At 38.8% G+C, this 26,682-nt stretch overlaps 1 protein-coding gene across 12 annotated transcripts in view; it reads left to right on the forward strand.

Annotated features, from left to right (window-relative positions):
- The window catches only part of FHOD3 (formin homology 2 domain containing 3), a 374,055-nt gene that overhangs the window by 199,267 nt on the left and 148,106 nt on the right, over window positions 1-26,682 (forward strand). For all 12 annotated transcript variants that reach the window (XM_085052233.1, XM_085052234.1, XM_085052240.1 and 9 more), the window contains exon 6: window positions 25,128-25,222. In XM_085052233.1, coding sequence (XP_084908359.1) covers window positions 25,128-25,222 — 95 coding nt within the window. The remainder of the gene's footprint in view (window positions 1-25,127; window positions 25,223-26,682) is intronic.

Here is a 26,682-nt window from a genome sequence, read left to right on the forward strand (position 1 = left end):
TATCTGCAGGCTTTCACCCAGGGTGTTCCCAGTCTCAGTACCCTGCTGCAGCATGTAGGGAGCAGTCCTGGGAGCAGACACTGTTTTCTGCTCGGGCAAAATCCACTCAGTGAGCAAAAATTCTGCTTTTAAAGCTGCAGCTTCTCAACAAGGTTTCCACATTCCCAAAATTCGGTAGTGGGATACCATAAGTTTTCTTTAGTATGTAGGTCAATATCAATGATGGAAACAATGACTGTATTGTGTATAAACTGTATACATTGGTTGCTAAGGATATTCTTTGATATGTGCTTGTGATAAATGTTTCTTTTTTTCTTTGAGATGATAATGGACAAATGCACTAAGAACACTGTTAAGGCTGATAAACAAAACTCTTGAAAATTAAACACACCTGTCTGAGCTTACTTTGCAGACATGCTTGCCCCCTTTGTGTGGCAGCTGATCCAGCCTTTGATGGGACAGTGGTACAGCTTTTTCTTCAGCTGCTCTGCTTCAGCCAATGAGCACCATTACACCTGTGCACGTACTGAACACCTTTTAAATAGCTGCTGTTGTCAGCAGTCCTTCCCCAGGCTTTGCGATTTATTTCATGCTACACAAACTCTGTTATAAAATGTTTGCTTTCCTCATGGATTTTTCTGTGGTTTGTCACTAGATGTTGTCCAAGAGCTCAAAGGGCAGCATTATCTTTGTGCGGCAGATAAGGAAATGAGGCACTTGAAAACACATTCTGAATTCAGAAAGATTCAGTAACTGTTAGTTCTGGCTTGGAACTTGTCCTTGGGTTGGTTTTTCAAACTCATTATGGTACTTTCTGTTCATTCCTTTTTAATCTTTTCTCTTAGGGCTTCTTTTCTTATTCAGGCTCCTGCCCAGTCTGTCCTGGTTTTCTTTCTCTGATCTGTCTATATTTCTTGTTTTTCACATCAGCTTCCTTTAACCTACATCAGCCCATAAGTTTATTTCATTTACATAAATTTCTACGCCTGTTTAAGCTGTCTTAAATGCTTTTTCTTCCCATCACATCTTCTCACCTTTTCACTGTCTGTTCTGGGTTCTGACTCCACAGCTGTGTTTGTGTGATGGTATAATGAACTTGACAGAGGAATGTGTTCATCTAAAAAATTGATGTGAAATGGTTGATATTTTGCTGTTGGTTTGGATTTTTTTTTTTTTAGTACTGTTGAGGTACTCATTCTAATTCATAATGGCAGCACAGAAAGTCCTGTGTCAGCAAAACCCTGATTTTGATTTGAAACAAACAAGTAAGGGAGAGCATTGCAGTGCCACTATCAAGCATCTAGTCACAGCTTCAGTATCTTATCTTCTGTGAATTTCTTTCCTCAACATCACTCACATCAGCACTAATCTGTATGTTCCCTCCAGTCAAATGGCTGTTAGTCTTTCCCATTATTTCCCTCATTTATCCCAGTCACTTCATGTCTTTTCATAGCTCTCAGACACTCATCAGGTTTTCTGTAGGAGTTCCTCCCTCTTTCATTTCCTTGAAAATCTCTAGGTTTAAATTTTGTTTCCTTCAGCGTTCAGATTAGAATTCCTCTTATCGCCAGCTGAGCAACAAGATAGTTCTTTAAAACAAAACCAAAAAGCCTTACAAGCTGCTGGTCTTACTTTGAGTGCTGTGGCCTTCCCTGGAGGGCAGCAGCTGGGAGCATTATAGGGATATTTTGAGCTTCAAGAATGTAGTATTCAGAGGTTTCATCTGATTGCATATGTTCAGTAGAGGCTATTATAAGTATTAAACAGCAGCTATTTTAAAACATTATAGTCACACAAAGTTTGGGCACATTTTAATGTTGTCTGTATGAACTTTTTCACTGACATGAGGTTATAACTTTTCTGACTATTCCAAAGAGCTCAAATTTCCAAAATATTCCTCTTTCCAAAAATATTCTCAGCAGTATTTTCAATTCCAGTGAGAAGTTCTCTTCCTTCTTTTTCCTCTGCCTTCCAGAAACCCACCCCAAATACAATGTGTTAGAAATTTTCCATGAGAAAATGTGTCATGTTTCAAGCACCACAGAGAAAGTTTCAATTCAAACTTAAAACTTAAGGACAACTAAACCCTAGAGTGTTTTCCTGGGAACTAACAGGCTATTTTAGAAACAAGCAGACTGTCCCATATGAAGGGAGCCTTCAATTTCAATGTCATGAGGCTGCTGGCTCACTTTAAATGCTGAAAATATGGAGGAAACTTAGTGCTTTATTGACTAAGAGTATGGAATTGCTTGAGTTCCTTTACTCTGGTCTTTAGCTGTAGTAATGTGCTTTGATGGGGTAACTGCTAAATCAGTTATGCTGATAGTGTAATTGTTTGGGTTTTGCATACAAAGAACTGACCAAGGTGTTTTTTTATTTGTTGTTGTTGTTGTTTGTTTGTTTGTTTGTTTTTATTTAGTGTTTTATTGTTGAGTTCTTGTGTAACATCTTTATCATGAATTAGTAGAGCGAGACCTTATGGAGAAGTAAATGGTTATCAGAAATGTCTGTTGGAATCTTGCCTTTACATTAATCCTTTAGAATATGTAAAGAAAGTTAAAGATGTAGGATGTATCGAATAATCCCTTTTAGCTAGATTACAGGGCAGAATTTGTCTCACCTAATTCCAGTTACCTTGTCTCAGATAGTTAGGTGGACTCCTTGAGCAGGAGAGAACCCAATGTACCCTTATGATTGAACTGGATTTGCTCCCTGGTTAGCAGTTTGTTTCATCTCTCCTGTTATCTTTTGTTTCTCAATTTTTTTCATGTGATGTCACGAGTGTCTGAACTTATAGCTTAACATGGAGGGGCTTGAGTATTTCGTGTAGTTTATTTCATTTTAATTGGAACTCTTTCTCAAGGGCAGTTGAGGGAACTTGGCAGAAACCGCCTTGGACCTGTATGCTTCCTCAGTTCTGACAAGAAACCCATTGGTGATGGAGAGTCTCAGTCTGAATAGCAGTGGTCATTTTCCTCAAACAATGAGCCTCATCTGTCTCTCTTTGGAGAAGCTGAATAAGCTGGTTTATAGTTAGCTTTAAGAAAAATATTTGTCCTTCAGTGACTTCCATAGCATTTGGCATGTATTTGGAGGTGGGATGAGATGAGGAAAGACACACAAACACCCATCATTCTTTTCCAGAGCTCTAAAGTCAGAGAGAAAAGACACCTGGACTTCACATTTTCAGGCTTTAGAAATTCTGATGATGTGACATGATGATTGTTGTAATTGATAGGCATAAGTCAGTGCTTATAGTCAAAAACCATAGCACCATTATGTGTTTAGTGGGTGTAATGGTTCCCTGAATCCCCTAGTAAAAGGGCAAAACTATCCCTTTAATTTTAATGGCATCTCAGGAAGACTGAGCTCCTGTATTTGGTGTCCAAAGTTATGTACTGTGAATGTCACCTTTCCCTAGGTCTCTACAGACAAGCAGAAAATGGAATGAATGAAAGAACATAAGATTAGGAGCCAGCTTTGCAATGTTCTATGCTAATTGGACACATACTGTAGAAACAACCACCCCTGTGTAATACATACCTTTAGCCATGATGATTCTGAAAGAACAAGTTGGGAAAGATCTAAAAGAACAATTTGGAAAAGACATTTGGATCACCTGCAAAATCAGAGATCTGTTCTATTCTGATGAGTACATGCAACTGTTCTTGCATACTTGGGACTACCAGGGTGGTCAGGACAGGTCTGCCTGCCCCACAGGACTTGGTCAAAGAAAATCATATGTTCTGTACTGTGTTCCACTGGAACTGAATGATACCCTAAGCCATGCATTGTCACAGGCAGCGCTTGGTCACTTTCCATGACTGGCATTCATGGGTGGCAGAACTGTCATTTCAAGGGGGTTTAACCTCCTTGTCTCTGTTGAAGGAAGTTGGTCTTTAGCTGAGTAGGTCTTTCAGGAAAGCAAGCCCAAATTCTATTCACCAGATTATGCGAGCAAAAGCAGCTTTTTGCCAACAAAACCATAGAGTGTGTCCTTCCAAACCTGGGCACCAGAGTGGTTGGATGTGCCACCTAAAGCCAAAGTCATTTCACACAATGACCCATGTTGGCTCAGAGTTGGTGGGTTGAGTACCATGGACAGGGGCAGCTCAGCCAAAACCTGCTCAGGGCTTGGGACCTAACAGCCTTGTTGGAAAACACCTTGTAAGCCTGCAAGGTTGGTGCTAAATCAGTTATTATTGACTGCATGTAAAGCAGCTAACCCTTCCTGAGCTTCTTCTCACAGACATTCGAGATTCAGTCGTCCTGTGCAATTGTGTTTGGTCCAGAGCTATTCAAGGCTCTTAAAATGCTGTCTGATACCTTAAAAAAACCTACTTCTCCCTTTGAGGGAGTACTACAGGTGTTCATGGAGTCCTCTCTTGGAATGTTTCCCAGGTGGTACTGAGAAAACCCTTTTCGAATGCCTGTTTGAAGGAACTTCAAGAAGTCAGGGCCTGAACTCTTAATATGATACTTCATTTGACCACAGTGATCAACCACTGATCTTAAGCAACCTCTGTCCCCAGTGGCATTAGAAGTTCATGTGAGCTAACTTGTAGTGGAAGTATTGATAGGCTTCTTCCAGTCGTGTATCAGAGTACATTGCTTGGTTACAATCAGAGAGATGTTTGGCTGTGCTTATGCGCAAAGGGCTGTTCTTAGATTCATGACATTGTAAAGGTTGTGACAGAAAAAAAAATATATTGGGGCTTTCATTTGAATGTTTTTCTATCCTTAAATATTTCACCACTGGCATTTGACATCATGTGCTTGTTTCAGACAACACCAGGCACAACAAAGATACATAGATAGACAGATAGATAGATACTATATATTTAGGGCAGGAAAGCAGTGCTAACTTGAGAGACTGAAGCTCCTTATTCCTAGTAAACTATAAGGATACTGGAATATTAAATGCTCAAGTACCTCATGAGTACTCAAAGAATAACTAATGGTTACTTCCAAGAATCGGAAATTTCTTGGTATGTGGTCCATGTGAATAAGGTAACACATATTCTGTCTTTGATTTATGGGTTGTTCCCCCATTCTGCACTTGTAATTGTCAGGGAATCAGAAGAGTGTTATGACTACTCTAGTCTTTGGGCATGGCATTGTGAAGAGCCATGCACAAAATCACAGTGGATCCAGGGGGAATGATCCATACTTGAGCACTGCTTCAGCACTGTAATCAAGACATGGGCTCTGGCACAGTGCCTTAAAATTTTATTTCTCCTGAAGCCTACATAGGGGCATGGCAGTGATGATGCTGGCCTTTGAATTAAACATGTGTATGAATTAGGGTGAAAGTAAGTTCCTGGGGTGCTTATGTATAGCTAGGTTGCTGTTTTTCCCAGCATGTGTTTTCAGCAGGAGTTTTTGCCTGCATAACTGAGGGAGAGCATGGTGAACACCAATGCTTTAATTTGTAAGATAAGCTTACGTAGCATTGAATTATTAGAAATAAAATGTACTGGATTCTCTGCATTTTCAGAATGATTTCTGCATGGAAGAGGTATAATATTTCTTAGTTTTACTCTGCAGTGAAAAGACCAAGAAACGTGGAGGAGATTGTCTGCTAATGACATCACTCCAAACCTGAGCTTGTAGTAAAAACATAGACAGGTTGCTGTGGAGTTACAGGACCTGCTCCTTATGAGTGCAAGATGGTGCAAGAAATACTGTTTCTTCTGACTGCAAATGTCCCTTAAAAGAGCTGTCACAGTCAACAGGCACGAGGTGCACACATCATGACCAAGCCCCACAGTTCTGCCTTTAAGTGTTATAAACCAAGATGGTTCTTACCAGAAGTAATTTACAAAGTTTTATTGTAAAATAGATTAAGATCTGATGGGCTTGATTGTGCTTTTCTTTATTGTAGTGACGTGAATAGGAGTTGGCTCTTGACATGTGTGTGAAACACAAATTTGGTCCAGAATCTTAACTGGAAAAACATAAGAGTCTTCCAAGTCTTCCATATTTATTTGCCTGTTACTTGTAATGTTCAAGCAAACAAAAACAGCAGTCTTGATAAATGTGTTCATAATGAAAAAGTAATCTTTATTTTTCCTGCATGTTATATTGACATTTACTGGCTGTTTTGCTTTCCAAAAGAAATCATGAAACACAAGAACTTTTTTATGTAAATGCTCTGACGTTTGTTAAAAATAATTAGGATAATGCAGTGCTGCTTTAGCTGAAGAGCTCATTTTTCAATAGTGTTCTTTATAAGTTTTTTTAGATTAAAAAAGCTGATTGTTGGGTTATCCTGTGAGAACACAAATGCATTACTAAACATAATGAAATGCCAATAGATGTCTTGCTATATACTTTATATACAATACATAGGACTGTGATTTCTCTAAATAGAGTGATTGATTTTATTTTGGTTTGGCATCTCTGCTTCTCCTCCAACACTTGTGTTCATGACAAGAACCACATTGCATTTGAGGCCTTTTTTATATGTGCTAATAACTTGAAAGAACTTTAAAATCTATATTCTTCTTGCTGTTAATGAAGAACATTGCATGCTATATTTTTGGAAATTATTTTTTTTTGTCTTATTTTTCCAGTCAAATGATATTCAAAAAACGTTTAGTCAAAGAAAAGAAAATTTCAGTTTTTAATTTCCTCTCCTTGAAGATTCACATCTTCTTTATATCACCATTACTGCCAGCAGATAAGATCCAGCAAATCAAAATCATAAAGGCAGCTTTGCTTTTACAAAACAATATTCCCACTGTAGCAGGCGTTAAGCTTTCCTTTGACATCACTTTGCAACAGTGCAGGCTATTATATATGTCAGTGAAAAGACAGCCTCTGCTGCCTGTACTCTAGCTGGAAGAACATAGGGAAAGCATTAGTTTGCTGTTCCAAAAAAGGAGAACAAAATGTCATTCCTTCCTGCACTATTGCTGTCTGTTCCCATATTCCACACCATCCACTCCACTGGTCTGGAATGTGTTAAATTCACTGGTTTCTTATTAATTTGGTGGGTCTGAAATTCTTTCAGTTCTTGATCCATTTTTTCATCAGCATGCATAAACAGCTACAGCAGTACAAGTTGACCAAGACAACTTTGATTTCTTCCCACTTTTACTGGCCTGGGAGTTGATTTCATGTAAGGCACTTTTGACTCCAGCTGTTTCAATCTGACCATCTGTAAAATCTTTCACTGTTATATTTCTTTTTTCTATTTTTTTTTTTTTTTTTAAGTTTGTAGGCAAAATTATATATTCACAGTATTCTCTCAAACATGCATGGAAAACACACTCAACATGCCCTGGCAATGTGCACTCACAGCCCAGAAAGCCAAACATGTCCTGGTCTGCTTCAATAGGAGTGTGGCCAGAAGGTCAACAGAGGTGATTCTGTTCCTCTACTCTGCACTCTGCACTCGTGACACTTCACCTGGAGTGCTGCATCCAACTCGGGGGCCCCGAGTCAACTGGAAACTGGTCAACTGGAAACATGTTGACCTGATGAATGGTGTTTAAAGGAGGGCCATGAAGATGTTCATAGGGCTGGAACACCTCTAGTATACAGACAGGCTGAGCGAGCTGGGATTGTTCAGTCTGGAGAAGAGAAGGCTCTGGGGAGACCCTAGAGCACCTTCCAGTACCTCAACAGGGCCTACAAGAGAGATGGGTGGGACTTTTTACAGGGACATGTAGTGATAGGACAAGGGGTGTAATTGCTTCCAAATGAAAGATGGTAGGTTTAGAGTAGATATCAGGAAGACAATTTTTAATGAGCGTGGTGAGGCTCTGGAACAGGTTTCCCAGAGAAACTGGATGCCCCATCCCTAGAAGTGTTGGCATGCAGATTAGATGGGGCTTTGAGTAACCTGGTCTAGTAGAAGGTGTCACTGCCCATGCCAGTGGGATTGGAAGATCATCTTTAAATTCCTTTCCAACCCAAACCATTTAGTATTTCTAACACTTCAGGCTTTTCCTCATTGTGATCAGAATTGGTTTATGCTGCTTGAGGGCGGAAGCACCAGGGCTTATCTGCTGTTGGATGGGGAGGAGGAGATTCCAGCGGCGCAAAGGGGAAGGACAGCTGGGAAGTGACTTGGAGAGCTCTCGTTGCAGGTGCTCCAAAAGAGATGGAGCAGAGCAGTGGCTGGTTGCCACTGCTCAAATACATCTCCAGTAATAACTACCACCCTTTCAGCCTTGTCTCTTCATTTTGTTGCCACAATCTGACCCAACCTGTCTTTTTTTAGTGCAGCGAAGCAACAGTGTGGCTGTTTGACTCCTTTACTAGTCTGCTGCCTTAGGGATGTGCTCATATTATGGGTGTGTGGGTTGTCACTGTGTTTTGGGAGTTATTTCACAGAAGATGCCACTAATTTTATTACAGACTGGGTATAGAAAGGGAGGGACATGGTCTTAGTTAAAGCTTTTCTTCCCTTCTTCGGAAAAAGGAACAGTGATGAAGTAGTTATGCTTTTCAACATTGTCCTGTGGATGTTCCTAATACAGTGGAGAGTCCATTGTTTCCTACTTTTTTCAGTGTGGTTTTTGTTTCATAGCATGGTGCAGCTAGCACTGTACTGGCTGGAGAGTTGTGGACTGTTTCTCCAGGGTTATATGTATGACTGGTGTTTTCTGTGTCAGAATTACTACATTTTTGGTCTCAAAATAATGCCCTTGTCTACCAGTCTTGGGTCCCCTTAAGCAAAAAGTTACTTGTAAAAATGACAGCTGACTCTCTACCTCAGACTTTTCTATTGCACTTAAATTTAAAAAAAAAGTCCCAGACTAAATTACCATGAAATTAAAATTGTGCTATTAGAGCTGTGTTCATATTACCCTTTGTTCTGCCAGGCTTCCTACTTCTAAAGAGACAGGTCACATAACATGAAATCCTGCTTTCCAGCACTGAGTGCTGCTAAGTCATGCAGGCTGCAACAAGCAACCATTACTTAATATCTCATGTTATGTCATTTAGGCCTCCTTACAGTGAGAAATTACAGGTGTTGCTCACGTTTTCATATGCCTTCATTTGGTTTTAGAAACTTCTTGTGGCAGTTCCCCTTTTTAGTTTACTTTCTAAGAGTCATGTTAGTTATGACTTTGAGTGGATTGACTTTTTGCTGTTCAAAATTCAGGCTATAAAGATACCTTTCATGGCAACTCTGAAAATGAAAGCAGCTGAAGCACTGTTCTTTCACTAAATACTGTGAAGTTGTAAGGAGAGAGTGATTTCAAATTAAAATTCGATAAACTTCATTGAAGTGGGAAGAAAAAAAATGGAAAATATTTCTCGTTTGGTGAGCTGAGGCTAGATTTAGGAATTTTCTTAACTTTTCTGGGTTCTCCCTCTGCAGGCACTGAAATTATATTCTGGTAGGAGCTGGTGGCGAAAGTGGTGTGAAACATCTACTTTTCTTTCCACATACATCATAATCTTTGACTTTAAACAAGGCAATGTCATCTGTTGTTTGTAGCATGCATTTTGTTGTAAAAATAGAATTCTGAAACCACTGCGAAGGTCTGGGCTTTTTAAACATTATTTGAAAGATCTTGTACAAATAAACAGCACTCCTTTTTTAAACTAATTACACACATATGAAAGCCTTTATCATGAAGTGGCCAATTTTCTATGATACTGTAAGTATTTTGAGGGAGGGATATGTAAATTCAGATATATGCAGTCAAATATTTTTATCTACAGATATGCATCTGCAAACATGTTGTATATTTAAAAGCAAGGATATGTGCACAAAAATCTCCAAACACATGTTACTGCACAATTCGGGGGCGGGGGGGGCGTCGGGAAGCAGCATTGCTGGACTGTAGAAGTGACCTGGAAGAAATAATTTACACTACAGTAATGCATTTAATCTGCATTTGAATACTTCCTAATCTTCTACATCTCTTAAATTTATTTGCATAATCATAATTGTAGGTGCTAACGTAGGTGAGTTTGGAAAACTAAAGGAAAAATATTACCCTGTATGAAAGGCACAATTCCTTACATGGGTCCTGACTGGTTTGCTAGATATGGAGAGTTTGTGACTGGTTGTGCAAGGAAACACACAGTGCAAAAGCTACAACAGGAAAGCACCGTGGCAGTTCTACACACAGAGAACTGTGTGTACATAGCTGGTTTTTGAGTTCTTCCTCCTATAAACTCCATATTCTCCATGTCAATTAGATGAGGAATGTGTATGGTGTGTGATACATATAGAAGGCTTGGTAAAGTTGGCAGTCTAGATTTAAGAAAAAAAGGTGGTGAAAGAAGACAGGAGGTAAATGCAGCAGTATCTGATTTCAGCTTTATAGCTCTCGAGGGCTCTGAGGGCAGGCAAGCTCGGTGTGACCTTGGAAATCCACCTGGGACTCTGGTGCCTCACTCTGTCTCTGGTTTACATTTTACTCTCCAGCTTTATGAAATGTCATGTAATTAAATCTTCACAGAAATGAAAGGAGATCATTGAATCTCATGAGTTTAGAACTTTTTTTTCCTTTTCCTTGAATTTCACTTTTTAGTGAAAAATAGATAGATAGATAGATAGATAGATAGATAGATAGATAGATGATAGATAGATAGGATCTACAACTTTTCCATGTACATTAATGAATAAGGATTTTTAAGGAGATAGTATACACACCTCAGGTTGAACAGTTACTCTACAGGTGCTCATTCCATGAAGTGGCCACCTTTCTTGGAGCATGTGAAATGCAGGGAAAGGTTTTACTTGTTTTGTTAGCTGGATCATTTCCTTTAAGTGTGTTCTTAAAGCTCTTTGACTAATGAGAAAACTAAAAAGTGTTTCTTTTGGCAACAGATAAATAAAATACTGTGTTGGAAATCATCCCAAGAAAAGAAGGCATTTTCAATTTCAAGAAAATCCTATCTCTCCCCATTTGAAAATTTCTGTTCAGATGAGTGAAAATTCCTCATGTTTCTTTCTAGAAGGTGAGGGAAGGAAGGGGGAAAATAAAGTGAGAGGTAAACATGCATGTGGTCAACCCAAAATTAATTGCTTTGCTAATGCTACCATTCCTCTGATTGACCTTTCCAAGGTGTTACCATGTTTACATTATAAGCTGGACCAGCTGCCTGAAATAGGTTGTGTGGTGGTAAATGACGTTCCCTCCCTTTGACCCCACTCAGGAATTCAGGAAGGGAATAAGGGAGTTAATTGGGTCTTTGTCAGAGGCAGCCTCAGCAGCAGTGTGGGCTACCCAGTCACTGTAGGGTTTACACTGTGTTTGGGGGCTTGTTTCCATTTCCATTTCATTTAATAAACATATTGCAAGGAAGGAGATTCATTCTTCTAAGGAACAATGTGGTAGGGAAAGATTGAACAAAGATTTGGTGGGAAAAGGTAGCTCTCTAGTAGCCTTTCCTGCTGAAAAGCACCATTAGGAAGAATTGCAAGGTTTCATAGGGACAGGACCATATAGTCTGGAGAGTTTGTCTAGAGATTTATGTAGTTTGGATAAGCATTCTGGCCCTGAGCCTTTCTGTATGTTAAATTTGAAATGAGATTAAGGAAGGTGGGAAAGAATAGACTTTATTTTTTTAGTGCTTGTACCAGCAATGTTTATTCTTTCTCTCACCACTTCATATTTTATTTCTTTTTGTAAGGTCACTTGGATTGGATGTATTATAGGCAACATACTTATGTAACCAAGTTAGAAGCATTTTCCCAAGTTGATATGCAAAAATGGAGCTCTCAGAGGTTCACAGGAGCAGTATTTGGGAGTCTGAACACTTTACTGTGAAGATGTGAAACACTTCAGTGCCATTTATTACACAGTGGTTGTGAAAAAAATTTTTACAGGTTTATATCAGCTATAGTACTGCAGTGTTGATTTTATAAAGCTCTGAGATTTTCTTGCACAGTAGCAAGCAGCTGTCCTCATTTAGCTGATAACTACTGTTTACATTTATTTCTTCTGCTATTTGACTAAAAAATGTCAATTACTTGCTTTCAAGCTTTTCTGTTGTTTTTACACTTCATGCTAACATAAATTTCTGTAGATCGAACAGTGAATCCAAATGAGTATGTTTTAGTTCCACTTTATTTTCTACACCAATAAAGCAACTTGGGTTTTTTTTATTAGTTTTTAACTTTTCCAATATTTGTACTGTATGAAAAGTGAAAGACTACCCTCTGGCCTTGAGCAGTCAGAAGGGATGAGATTAATTAAAACTAATTCCCAGCTGCAACTATGAAATAAATGTAACAATTGTAGAGGTAGTAGGAATCATTTTATGAAGAGCAGGAAGGGTGAAAACAGCATACACCCATTTAATTTCACAAGAATGTCATTTACCCCACTTTGTTTTACAGCCTTTTGTTTTACAAGCAGAGGTTGTTCTGGATGGTAACAATGATCAAATTGCTAGCAGCATTCTCCCAGACATAAGGATACCAACCCCAAACAATATGAGATGTATTTTGAATAGATGCTTGGAGGTAAGGATGCCCATCCAGGACAAGTGGGAGGCCATAGGAGCAGCAGCCTGCAGGAACAGTGGCCTAGAGCAGATCAGAGGTCTGTTGTCTCTCCTTATCTCATAATCTGCACTTGCCAGAATTCTGTGTGAAGAGCAGCAGGATGCTCATCATTCTCTTAGAGTTCAGTAGGGTAATGAGAAAGTTTTGGCATTATGTGACATTTTATCTGTGCTGCTATTGAGGAAACATGGATAAAGAGAGAAGTTGTCCCAAATCCAGAGAACAGATTGGAGGATGACCAAGTTGTGCATGATGGATGGTGGGTGGTGTTTTGTGGAAGCTCAGGGATATCAAAGCTGATCTGCCAAATGCCTTTAGGTATGTCAACCTGAATTACTTTCCATCTGAAATAACTCTTGCTTCTTCAAGTATTGTTGCAATGATGTCCTGAACTTTTAAAATCATATCTGGTGAAGTAACTTCTGACAATGTGACTTCTATCATAAACTAGAGGTGGCTTGTGGATTTGTTTGTTGCTTTAGGGTGTGTAAACAGTTAATGGGAGAAGTATTTATTCTTTTAAATTAAATGGCAAAACCCAGTATGATGAACCTTGCAGTTTCATTCCACTTATGCTTGATCAACATGACAAGGGATTTTTTTACACACAGCTTTCTTTTCTTTTTTTTTAATGAAACAAGAATGCCAGCTCAAAACCAAAACAAACCAATCTAACAAAAAAGGTAATCACAGATCACACAATATTCTTAGTTGGAAGGAACCCACAAGGATCATTAAGTCCAACTCTTAAAGGATGAGAATGTTTATAAGGCCAAGTTTTCCAGGTATTGGAAATAAGCCTTCCAGTCCTCAAAGTTCAAGGAGAAAAAAGGGATGGAGGTGCTACACATGTTAAGGCTCCTGACATAGGGGCAGAGATATTTTAACTGAACCTCTGCCACAGTATTAGTATGTGTTGTACTTGTTAGGCAAGTACTTTCAGTTCAACTTGTCAGAAAGTATCGCTGTGTTCCCTGTCAAAGAGTGTTTATTGTTTTCTGGGGAGCCAATCTGAGACCATACTGCACAGAGCTGAACCTAAACTCAAAGTATTATTATATCAAAAGGTATTTGCAAATACAAATCAAATTGACAGTTGTCTCAGATGTGACATCCAGAGCTAGTGGAAGCCCCAACTTCTCTGCCGAACAGAATAGTTTCTTTACCTCAAAAAGTATTCAGACCCCTGAAGCACTCACTATATTGATGAACATCATGCTGCAGGAAATGAAATATTCTGTCTTCACAGGAGGTTTGCACTTAAAAATTCCTAGGACCACACACTGAGAGAGTGCTTTCTAGACAGTACTTTCCAGCACTCACTTTGAATGAGGAAGTACTCCAAAGTTCAGAAATAATGTTTCTTGAAATTGATTTTGACGTAGTTAAGTTTGTGCACAGAGTAGGCTGAACAAAGTTTTCTACAGGAATCTTAATCCTGGCATTTCTTAAAGTTTCCAGTGCTTGAATTTTGTGCACCTAATGTTCTTTTAACTTCTTTCTAAGTACCCAGAAACAGCTAATTGCCCATGACGGATTTGTCTTGTTTGCGGACTAGTTATTGCATAGATGCATAGCCTTCTACGCCAGTTATGCACAGATGCTTTGGGTTCAGTCCACATCACTTATTGGAGAAGTGTTGTGCAGAAGTGTCCGTGATACTTCCAGGACTGGTTTGGGTCTGGAAGTAATTTAGCTGCTTCCATGTGGAGCCTGATGTTATTGCTCATAGAGCAGAACTCAGCAACCTTGCTCCAAACTAACACCGGGAGCTGTAAAACAACTGTGTCTCCAAATTGTCTCTGCACCATCTTCTTCAGTGTTAGTGGAATCCTGGGGTCCTATAGCCATACAGGCTTATGTAACTCTTGCTAAGGATGTGCTGACCAATAATACAGTCAGAGAAACATGGTTGGTTCATATGAGGATTACCAATGATGCTGCAGTCAATGAATCACTGAATAATCAGCAAAAGGAATGAAACCACCTCAAAATATTCTTTATAAATAAAATGTGAATTGTTCAACTACATTTCTCATTTACATGGTTACTGATAAATAAGAACTGTGGATAGTCAAACTTGAATAAATCCACCACCGTCATCTTCATATTCAGCCTTTACATGATTGTCTCTCCCTGCCACCATATAGATGACAACTGGTTACTGATGGCAGACACTACATCCTTAAGTCAAATGAAGCTTATGCCCCCAAATATTTTCGTTTTGTTCTTGAATCTATTATATTTATGTTTTTATACGTTACGAAAATAAAGATAAAAGCAGAGATTCTCTGTTCTGTATTTCTGTCAATCAGAAATTAAGATTTAAAAATCTTTGTACATGTCAACTGTGAATTTTGAGAAGGCAAAAAAGTAGAACTGGTGTGCATTCTGCTTAGCTGTCCACCTATTGAGTTAGAGAGGAGAAAAGTCTGAGCATGACACTGATGATTTCATTTTGTTTCTCTTTAAGAATTGCTGTAATAAGGTGGGATTCAGAATTCAAAGGAGTTCTCACTATCACCGTGCTGAAGGGGGAAGAAAAAGAATAGAGGGATTAGAAGAGAATTACAGTTAATTTGGAAGGAATCTTTGCTCATTATCTGAGATGAATGAGCAGAGACACAAAACAGTATTTTGAGTCAATATTTTGGAAGAGTGTGAGCTCTGTACTTAAAGGGATTTGTAATTATGTCTCTTCCCTGCACCTTTCTCATGGGAAGTCCACTTCAAATGGGAGATATGAACTTGTGACTTGAGCACATTCTTTACTGTGAGATTTGAAAGGAGACTGTATTACCCTAAATTTCACATAGCAGCAGACATGCTTGAAACAAAAAGAAATAAAAAGCACATTTAATGAAGTGTTGTATTGGTTTGCTTTCTAGTGCTGACTTTGGCTTTGTTTAGCCAGTACTTAAAGAATAGAGTCTTTCATTAATATGCCCTAACAAGCATAAATTCAAGAGATGAAAGTGAATTCTTGAATGGCATGCACATTACTGCAGGGTGGAGTCTATCTGAAACATTAGAGACAGGCAGAGCATGCTGAAGAGCAATAAATATCTGAAAAGTATATCAGGAATTTAGTTTCAGCAACTGTCATGGTGTAATTACAATGAAGAAAATTAGAAAGATAAACTCACTGTTGTTTTTAAGAGAGGTAAATTATTAAAAAGTGACATGCATTCTTTTTCATAAAATCATTGGATGTTGGGATCCATCCCTCAGTAAATAAAAGACACAGATCTTGATTCAAACAGCTTTTATTTTCAGGTCGTTTGATTCATTTTTAGCCAACATACTATGGTGAGGAGGCTGGGATGCTGTGAGAAAGCCTTAGTTCCAGTCTTGTGTTTGCTTTGAACATACATTTTCTTCTCCTGCTTTGCTTAGGAACTATTTTAATTTAATTGCTGAATTTGAAGCATAATGAGTTCTTATTTATTCTACTTATTTCTCCCCTTGAGACAGTCCTTCTTGAGCAGGGAAGGAATATTTTATTCAAGGATTTTGAATGGTTTGGAATACAGCTAAGAAAAATGTGACTTTATGTGCTGCTCTACAGTGCTCTTTAAATCAGTTGGTTTCAAGATGATAAAAGCATTGATGAAATCTCAAGTTTATATCAAAAAGCATCTGTTTAAAAAGTAGAGCTTCTTTACTTTATTTTTGACATTAACATTTCAAACACTACTCAAGTGCCCTAGAGTAATCTTAATACATCTATTCTATGTGTTCACTTGTTGCATCCCTGTCTGCTGAGATGATGAAAACCAATGCATCCCTTTAGAGTAACTTTTGGGTTGTCTAAAATCATGTAGCTGTTGTCACTTAAGCAACAAGAAATTATAAAAGTGGTATCTACTTAAAAGTGTTTTGTAGTGCTTCTTAAAACAATCTTTCTTTCACTGTGCTTTTCACATGTGGTACTACACTTTGGAAGAAGAGGGAAGAGGGTTTGGAATACATTGCCAGGTGAAGGAAAAGTGAGAATGAAGAAAACAGCTTTCTATTGAAGTAAAATACCTGGAGAAGTTTACTTGTATTTTTGTTCTCAGTGCATCTCTTCCCTGGTATCCCCCAAACCTACCTTGTGCTAATGGCTAGAATAAAGAGCGTTTGAATGTGCCTCAAAATTGGATGGCTTCCTAAGGGTCACTTTTGGCAGCATGCTTTGTTTCCTGCAAAACCCTCTGTGAGAAGTGATGTAAAACACCAGTGGCGGGAGTACTGTTTTCAGTGATTTTCATTCATCTTTCTTTCGTTGCTTTTCTGTTCTTCATGAATATAGTGTGTATCGTTTTAAGAGGCCCAGACTTATTGAGTGAGTACCACACAACATGAATTTTGGAGATTGATTTTTGGCTTGGGAGATGCAGAAGTAAATTTACATGCCCCTGGAAATCCTTACAACTCTGTAAGCCTCTCTGCCAAACATTGTGTATTTAGTGTATTTAGCTACCATATCAATTGCAACGCTGTTATCCCAGGATGCCAAACTGAGCCCATGGTTACCTGCCCAGGGTTGGACCTTGGAGAATGAACTTGAGCACAGGCAACAAGGAACTGCTATCTAGGGAATATTAGGTCTCCTGATTGCAACAACTTGTTGCTACATGACTGCAAGAAATCATTGATCAATGCTGTGCTTTACAAAGACTGTGCTGATGGAGCTGGGCAATGTCTGAAGTTTCAACTGGCACAGTTGTCTCTTTTTTTTTTTCTTCTATTCCTCTAATAAGAAGAATACAATACAATAATATATTCCTCTAATAAGAGGAATTGAATGGAAATATAAATATTATAAATTATTAAATTATAGGACTGTATTGAGACATTCCTGTAATAAGAGGAATACAAAAATGCTTGGATTTGTTGGTTTTCCTCTTTTTGCTTCCCCAAAAATCTTCTACATTTTTATGAAAAACGTAAATATTAGGAAATGTGGCTTCACCCCCAAAAGAAATGGGAGAAAAAAGCTGTCAGTGAGAATCTTATAACTTGCTCACTTCAAAACCACAGGTTTCATTTTGGAAGGTTTACAGTTGTACTAAGAAGAAACACTCTTGATGACAAAAAATGTTCGGTATGTGAACACTTTTACCCTACCATATGTCCTTTTTCTGCTCTAGTGTTAGTCCATTTGTTAAACAGCTCACCTGTGCCATACTTCTTTACTTGCCAGAGAAGGCAGGAACCCCAAGACTGTGTGCTTTTTTTCCATAGTCACTGGCAAAAGAGCCTGCTTGCAGTCAGCAAAGATCCTGCTGATGTATAATTAAAAAAAAAAAAAAATTTCCGTGTATTCCCTCATACTTTTCTTTGCCCCAGGTGCAATGGCACACAGAGCCTGACAATCAAAATAAGCTGGTTATTTTGCTGAGACTAAATCCTGATTTCATTTTCTTCTGAGCCCACTTTTGACTCCACAGTGTTTCCCAGTCCAAAGCTGAGTTCATTCTCAAAGCTTAGCTTTTGGGCATGTAAAGCAGATGCTGGAATTCCAAACTGATGTGCTGTATGTAATTGATAATGATTGATAAAAGACAGCTTGCACCTGCAGGACCTTTCTTTGTGCAGGGTAAATAGGTGTCTGAGAAGCTCAAGAAAGGGAGCTGAAGAAATTATCTTTTCCATTCTGCAAAGGTTGGTTTGTGTTTCCCTCTTTGTACCTTCAAAGTCAGGATTAGTATTGTTTACACAGACAGAAGGCTTATGTTCATGATGATTAATGGAGAGGGAAAGGCCTTGAAATCCATCACATCTAGCACATTGCCTGACTAAATTACTCAATCAGCTCCCAAATAGAAGGGCTAAGGTATCACTTCTTAACTTGGGAGGCTCACTCAATTTCTGTAGTTTAATCCTAAATTGAAGTTACTTTTTTTTTTTTTTTTTGAGACTTCTAGCTCAGTGTGTAGATTTTGTTTCTTGGCTGTGTATTAATCTTCAGTTTAAATTTAGTTTAAAGAAATTTAAATATTATGAAAGGGACTGAATATATGATTGGGAGAGTAAAAACGGAGCCAGATCAGAGGTGCACAATAAAAGGACAAGAGGGCTGCCATGGGCACTAGCTGAAATACAGAAAATTTGATTTAAACTTAAAAAACAAATAAAAAATCCTGTGAGGGTGTCTAAGCATTGGCACAGGTTGCCCAGAGAGGTTGTGCAGCTACCTGGATCTACATTCAACACCCAGCTGGACAGAGTCATGAGCAAAAATCTGCTCTTGATTTCCCTAGTGTGAGCAAGGGGATGGACTAGGCAGCCTCTAGCATGACAAATCCAGTATAAAAGTTTAAAATACATTTAAAGATAACAAGAGAAACCAAGTCCTGAAACAGATCCTAATTTCTGCTCTAAAACCAAACCATTTCTCATTGGCTGCAGCACCAGTACTCAGTGCAAGAATTCATAGCTGGGAGTTGAGATCAGACTGTTGGAGATAAGTCTTCAGTATTTCCGTGGGCAATGTCCTGCACTGGCATGATGCTTTTGCAGAATAGCTCACCTTCCCAAGAAAATCCAGCAATCTTGGCATCATGTCCTGCTCCCTCAGAACTGAAGTTCTGAGGCCTAATGAAGAAGTCTCCTCGGAAATCCTTTAAAACTCCAAAAATCTCAATTCTTAAGAAAAATATGTAACTTCATACTGTTACAGCCAGTATTGACTCCATTAAGAAGCAGTTGCCTTAATTCAGCTCTATATGTGCATATATGTCATCTTAATTATGGCAACCACACATCTCTTTTTCCAAATGAGTTTTGCTTCATGAAGCACTGAGGATGAATAAGCATCTTTTCAAACCATCTAGTTAACCTTTTATTTTCTTCTTTTCTTTTGTCTTTTTCCTCTTCTCCCATCTTCTTCCTTCCTTAATTCTTTCTTTCATCTTGTTTCTTTCTTTCTTTTTTTTTCTTCCATGCTTTAAGTCAGCTTGTAAAATATCAGTCCAATTCTCAGCTATATTTGCTTACCTATTAATAAGGTATTTTAATCACATATTTCTTTTTCACGAGGAAATGTTTCTACCTATTGGTATATAAGCTGCACCCTGTTTGTTTTACGTTTCTGTGTTAGTAATCTTGTAAAACATGTTAGAACATAGTGCATTTAAAGCATGAATGCTGCAACATAAAATAATGATTAAAACAATTATGACTAATCATGGAAATCTTTAATAATGCATATATGTAAGCCAGGTTTCAATCTATATAAAGACTCTTTCAGTAGTTTAACTACTGACAGAGTCAAGTGAGAGTCCATCCTTTCTTTGCCCTCAGGTATATTTTTTAAATAGCCAAAAATAAGTAATGGAAGAGAAGCTGCTTTGGTAGAGCTTGTGCACAGCCACAGGTGTTGCATGGTGTGTATAAAGCACCAGCTTTTGATGAAATGTCAGCTGACTAAAGATGCTGCATACCCTTTGACTTGGCTGTGCTCTGGTTTAAAGGCAAAAACACCAGAGGAAAAGGGTGGTGGAGGAAACACGGGGAAGAGAAAATTCCTCTGTAGAATGCTTTTGTGGACTTGTGGTGTCTTTATATATTTTCTGTAAAAGTAGATGGAGGGAAAAACGAAGATTGTTTGATCTGGTAACCCACTGTCTCTGCGAAAGATTTAAACTCTGAATAATACTTTAGGTCTGAAACTAGCTTGCAGAAGTTTCCAAAATGCTTAAGACTAAAAGTTAGACTTTAAAATAGTGTTGGCCATCATAAGAACTTCTGAAGGATATTAGCAACATAATGCACTGACATCTGTACAGAACTGTTCTTGCAGCTTTGGTTCATAGCATTAGTTCTGCAACGTGGATTTTTTTCTCACAGTTCAGTTCTGGTTTAATAGAAGTTAAGCCCATGGTTAATATGGAAGTTCTGGAAATTAATTCCTTAGCCTGTTTCAACCATTATGTGTCCTATAATACAAAGAACAAATGAACAGAGGGTAAAAAAGGCAGGATTAAGAAAAGAGTTGGGATTTAAAAAAACTTTGATAAGAAACAAAATATTCATGTAATTGTGGCCAGGAACAAGATTTTTGTTATCTTCTAAATGACATTACATATATCTTCAACAGGAGTAAAGAAATGGGAATAGCTGTATAAATAGCAGATTTTGCACTGAAGCTAAAACCAACCCATACAAACAGTTAAGGAGGAAAAAACCAAAACCAACCCCAAATGTACAAATTTTAGCTAGTTCTAGCCCTGTGAGTGTAAGTCATGAGGTTTGTCACTGGGTTGCTTTGTAAGATCATTTTCAGCAGTGTGGAGTCCAGGTCACCTGTTTTATCTGATGTCACCTCTTAGAAAAAGGAACTCTGCTGTGATTTTGCTAATTTTCAAGTAGCTGGATGGTACAGAAGTTGTATTTAATAATGGTTTCTCATCAGGAAAATTCAATACCTTTGGATATTATGGAGATGATACCTCTGCTCCACATGCATGCAAGCATGGTGGGAATGTGCTGCAAGCAGAAGTGGAAGTTCCTGACATCCAGCATGTTGGGGCTGAGCTGAGTTGGAGATTTAGTGTTCAAGATTGTCCCAGTCAGTAGCTGGGATCTTGCCTCTGTGTAATGAGGAAACACCAAGAAAGAAGTTCAAAGTATGCTTGTTTTCTTCAGAATTACCACGTAGTGCTTTCTGGTAATATATTAGGTAACTGCATTCTCTCCTTCCTGGGATCCCTCACTAGACATATACAGAGTTTTTCTTCATCAGGATGTTTACTTTGATGGAATATGCCTTTTTGGAGCCCAGGACAGCATACCCAAACTAGTAATCAGTTTTCAAATTGAATTAATGTAATCACACAGACCCTTGATTTCTCATTGATGATTATGAGATTTTAGCTAGCAATGAAAAGATGAATTTTAGCATCTGGGTCTTCCCCATTAGTTTCATCACCATGCTGTCTGTCGTGCACAGCCACCTGTAGTTGTGCAGCACATGGCATGCACCACAGCTGCTGGGTATGAACTTGGGTCAGAAGTTTCTTTGGGAGCTAAAACCTGCAGTGACAAGGTTTGCCTTTTGCCTTTGGCCCTGTACATTTGCTTATTCTCATGGAAACAAATGCAGTCACAAGATACATCCCTGCCGTAATTCTTGACATGATGAGTAATGGTTTGACTGATTGGAAACTGTAAGGAAGTAATTTTTCTGCTCATTTGGTGATGGTGTTTTCTCTAAGTCAGTCTTGTGGTAAAATGGAAGCAGAGCAGACTAGAGAAGCAGGTGCGTGCATGGGTAAGGAACAGCTTTGAAACTTTTTCCAGTCTGGGTGGGAAAAACAGATTTTAACTTAAAGTGATGTTCATTGTGATGATGTTTTGTACTAGAGCTTTTCCTCTTTAGTCCTGTTAACTTTATATCCCAAGAGAGTACCAGTGCCAATACTGGCAAGTTTTTAGAGGCTTTCTTAAACCTCTTATTTCACAGAAATCTCTGAACTTTCTGGCTGGTGTGTCCTTTTCTAGCCTAAGCCTTTCCTAAGAAATCCAGCAATTTTCCACTTGAAAATAGCTATGGGTAAAGTCACACACTACTTTCACATAAGATTAAGGGTTTGACAAGGGTAGTGGGAACAAAGAAATTCCAAATTAGGTCTGCTTCGTATTTAAACCCCCCTCTCCCAGCCCCTTGTTGCACAATAGTAAACTTTCCTAATGCAAGTAGGTTGTTGATATACTTCCAGAAAGAATTCCAGTTAGCTGAGGGACGGGATTAAATGGATTAAATAGCCTCCTCGTTTTTCTGTAAAGAAAAAAAAAAAAGTTTGGTTAAAGGCACACACAAATGTGAATTTAAATTATTTTGGACTAGATTAATGTTCCCAACTGCCTCTCAAACAAGGCTGCCCTCCCTTGGCGAGGCGCTGCATGTTGGTGGTGGCTGGGTGGGCATGCTGGGTGCATGGAGATGGCACTTGAGCCTTAGCCATTTCAGCAGAGCACGGCTCTGGGCTGGGAGGTGAGATAGCAGTTGGGTAGAAAAGGTTCAAAGGATGTAGAACGTCCTCTGTCAGTCTCCATTTAGTGCCAAACTGCAGTGTCTTACTCTGCCAGACCCAAGCCCTGGGAGGGCCAAAGGACCTCAAGCTTGCTTCTACACTGCTGGTTTTGGTGGTGGCTTCCATTTTGGCTCTGTGGTGTGGTTATGGTGAAGGAATTGCCTCTTCTTCCTCAGCACAGATACTTGATGTGGCATGAAAACCAGCATTCTCCTTCTTTTAGGTCTTCTTGTGGCCTTCTTTTCCTAACAACTTATGGGACACCAGCTTTTTACAAAGCATACAGATTCTCCTTTCTCCTTATCTTACTCTACCTCTTAATGAAAACAGATTTCCCTCAACCCTACCCGTCTTGTCTTTCATTTTTTTGACCCCTGAAGACAGAACATAGCAGTATGAAGGCCCACAGCAAGGTCTTGGCAGCGGCTGAGAGCTTCACGTGTGGCAGATAACTACTGGAGATGTGACTTGGATGTGGACACATACCTGTTTTCATCTTGGTAGTTTCATGGTGTTGTTTGTAATTCCTTGCCCTGTGAAATTTACTGGCCGCTAGTTCAAGCAGCAATAGTAGTGGGGTTTTTTCCTTGTGTTTTCAAGAATCCCTAATATGTTTTTTGGCTTCTTTCTACAGTCTACTAATTTGCCTTAACATGTTGCTATTATGAAGAGTCACATCTAAGAGGCTGAAGACAAATGCATGCCAGATCTCACTTAGGCATCCTCTCTAATTAGTCTTAACTATAAGCAGTGGAGAAGTTTTGTACTGTGTACATGTTTTTAAAAGCAGACTTCTTGCTGTCTTTGATTTCTATATTAATTTGGAAAGCATGTGCCAAGAGTAAAATTTGTTTCACATTTGTTTCAAGTTCAAATTAAACCCCTTCACCCCCAACCAAAGAATTTTCAAGGGAAAAAAAATGGGTTTGTTGACCTTATCATGACTGGATCTCATCCTGATCCAGTGCCAAATCTTTTTAGCATTGAAAGGAAGTAAAAACAAGAATTAAGAACTTTCTCTGATTACTGCTGGGATAGGAGCATTTCCTCTACCTGCAATGAAATGCTTCAAAGCAGCCATTTATTCAGGCAGTGTAATTCATATCTCTTTTTACTGGCTGACTTACATCTTTTATTTTACCATAACACTTGGGCCTGTGTCCCTCCCACCTGATTTTATTCACCTGAGAGACACATCCCCAGAGGGTGGTGACTGATTGCTTCCTGGGCAGGAGGAGCAGAGAGTGCCTGGCATACCCCAGTGGCAGTGCCTGCCTAAGAGATGTGTTTATCTCTGTGTCAGAGCTCTCTTGCTTTTTCTCAGTCTTCATTGATTGTGAGGCATTCATTGAGGGTGGCTTTCCTTCTAGCTTGGCGTGACAGATTAGATAAAAAATGTAAGTACGTAAAAGTAGTACCTCAGGTTTTTAACTGTAAATTGACCTACTAGACCAAAAGAAAAAGAAGGAGACAGTGTGAAAATGACTGTTAGCTGCTTAGCTATAGAGGAACTTCAGTACTTGCCTAGAATTCATGCCTTTGAAAATGTGCCTTCAAGGTAAACAACACTGCACTGTGCACGACCTGTGCAAAAGTTAGCAAACATTCAGAATGTGTTTGGAAGATGAATAGTGTCATAATTTTCCTCACCCTATGGGTTGGTTTTTTTTCTTTTTTCCCCCCATAAAGCAGTGTACTAGGGGCTCATCAGGCTGTGCATTAGATAATTGAGTTGTTATGCCAACAGGCTGTGCTAAAAGGTGTTACACCAGTGATTTCTTTTTCATCCCACTGTGCTTTGATCTCCTGCTATAAAGCAGAAGATCTAACGGTGGAAACTTTTGAAGATGATAGATGAATTGTACTAATTCACTTTTCATAATCCTTACAAAAAATGTCTGTCCTTATCAGTCAGAAAAGATTTAATAGCTGTTGTCTCTCAAAAGTCTCATATTATCAGGGTTGCAAACTATGGATTTATTGTTGCAAAATATTTTGTTAGCATATTTTGAAATGCTGTTGTATTTGCTTTAGGATAAATTAATAAAGATGCTTCTTTGTTATAACTATGCTTTGGGTTTTTTGCATTTTTTTACTAAAATGTAAAACTTCTTTGCAAGAGAGCACTGTGCAGTGGTGAATAGTTGATGTCCTTATTGGTGTTAAATGCCCAGCTTTAATTTCATATCATTGGAATTCACTGAAACAGTCAGTCCAAATATACTAATTCCAAACATTATATGGTGCTGAAACAAATGCTAAAAGTCTTGGCTCATGATATTTAAAGCACTGTAGCTGATGGAACCATTGTGACAGTAAGCAGTGTGCAGAGCACTGTATGCAGATTTTGGGACCATAAAATGTGGCATCTTCTAGGAATGAACAAGTGTTTGGGGTTTTCTCTGGATGAAATTCATACTTATCTTGTCTGGATTAAGTCAGTAAAGTTAGTGCAGTTTCCCAGGATTTCATCCAGCACAGTCTTGCTCAATATATCTCTCAGTAGTTGAGCTCCCCACATCTCTGGTAAACCCTGCTTAGAGAAAATTGTCAGCAATGCTTAGAATTATAGAAAGTGTTCACAAGCTCTGATTATATTATCTCTCTTTTCTTTGCAATAGCTTTGGGCCAGATAATGCTTTATGTTGATGGCATGAATGGAGTGATTAATCATAATGAGACCATCCAATGGCTGTACACTCTAATTGGCTCAAAGGTAAGATTCTCAAAAATTCTCATTTTATATGGTTTTGATGTTCTTTTAATGCATTTTATTTGTTTTGTGCTTTTAGAGTATAAATAGACTGCGTGTTAAGTTCTGAAATATTTCATAATATTCTGCATGGAAACCAGGTCACACTGAGCTGTTACTTCTTTTCTGCTGTTTTTATACTCTTTTGTTGGCACATACTCCACTCTTGAAAGCTAAGATGCCTCCATTACTGTCTGTGCTGCCATTGCAGAAGATTTTTTGGTCCTGTAGTTGCAGTTCCCAAGGCATTCTTTGAAACCACTTTTTGGGGTGGGTTTTTTTTGCCTTTCCCTGCTACGAATCTAAATCCTTTTCTACTCACCAAAACTGCTCAGCTTTGCTAAGCCCTGGGGGAGGACAATTCAGAGTGACTTCCCTCTTAGACTAGAATACACAAGTTCAATTGGAAGTTACCTACAGCAATCATCTACACCAAATGCCCAATAGCTTCACTTTATGAAGGACGTTGTCCAAATGCCTCTGAAACACTGACAGGTTTGGGACATTGCCCACCTCTCCAGTAAGCCTCTTCCAGTGTTTGTCCAGTTTCTCAGCAAAGTGCTTCTTAACATCAAGTCTTCCTTTGCCTGGAGAGCACTAGAAGGCAAAGACTTCAATACCCTGCCTACAGGGTATTGTTTGTTGGTCTCTACATATTGAGACAAAGGCTGAAAGCCGGAATATATGCTGCTTGGGTAGGTCTTCGCCAGTGGAATAGTGATTTATATAGTGCACAATCCACCTTTAAGGCCAACTTTGCTGGAATTTGAAAAGGAAGCAGAGCACAGATTCTATTGACATGCCATCCTGAGGGGCCATAGGGTAGGTAAACCTCTTGGCTCTCTTAGTAAGCTTTAGGAAGCTTTTTAAGGCCTGCCAGGGGCTGCTGCTGCTCTTGCCATGCAGACCTGTATATAGATAGATCTGTATGACATAGTAGCTGGACAGGGTATGGAAGTTATAGTTAACAACTCAAAAGTTGCTGTAATTAGTGGAGTTGAATCCATAGTTATAGTTACCAAGAAATTTCCAGGAATGTTTCAAGTGTCTGAGTCATAGAAAGTTGCTCTTGGGTACTGTAGGGACATAGAGAAGCTGCTGCTCTCCCCTTTTCCTCTGATAGCTCCCATAACACAAGGAGAAAGAGCTCAATGTCCCAGGGGTCTTTTTTTAACTAGAATTTTTTCTACAATGTGCAAACTTCACTGCTGCAGGAGATTATCAAGTCATAGAACAGATGCTGCAGTATTGAAAGAACTGACTTATCTTGGTTTGACATACCTATGTAGATATCTTACCTTGGTAGATAAGTAAAAGTAAAATAATTACGGTTATCAAATCTCAGGCTTAAAGGGCAGGCCTCATGATTGGGAAAAGATAAGGAGAAACTTTTCCCCAATGTACAATGTTCCACCGTTGTTTAG

This window comes from Lichenostomus cassidix, chromosome 2, assembly GCF_008360975.1.
Source record: "Lichenostomus cassidix isolate B80296 chromosome 2, HeHo_3.0, whole genome shotgun sequence".
In the NCBI taxonomy this organism is placed as follows: domain Eukaryota; kingdom Metazoa; phylum Chordata; class Aves; order Passeriformes; family Meliphagidae; genus Lichenostomus; species Lichenostomus cassidix.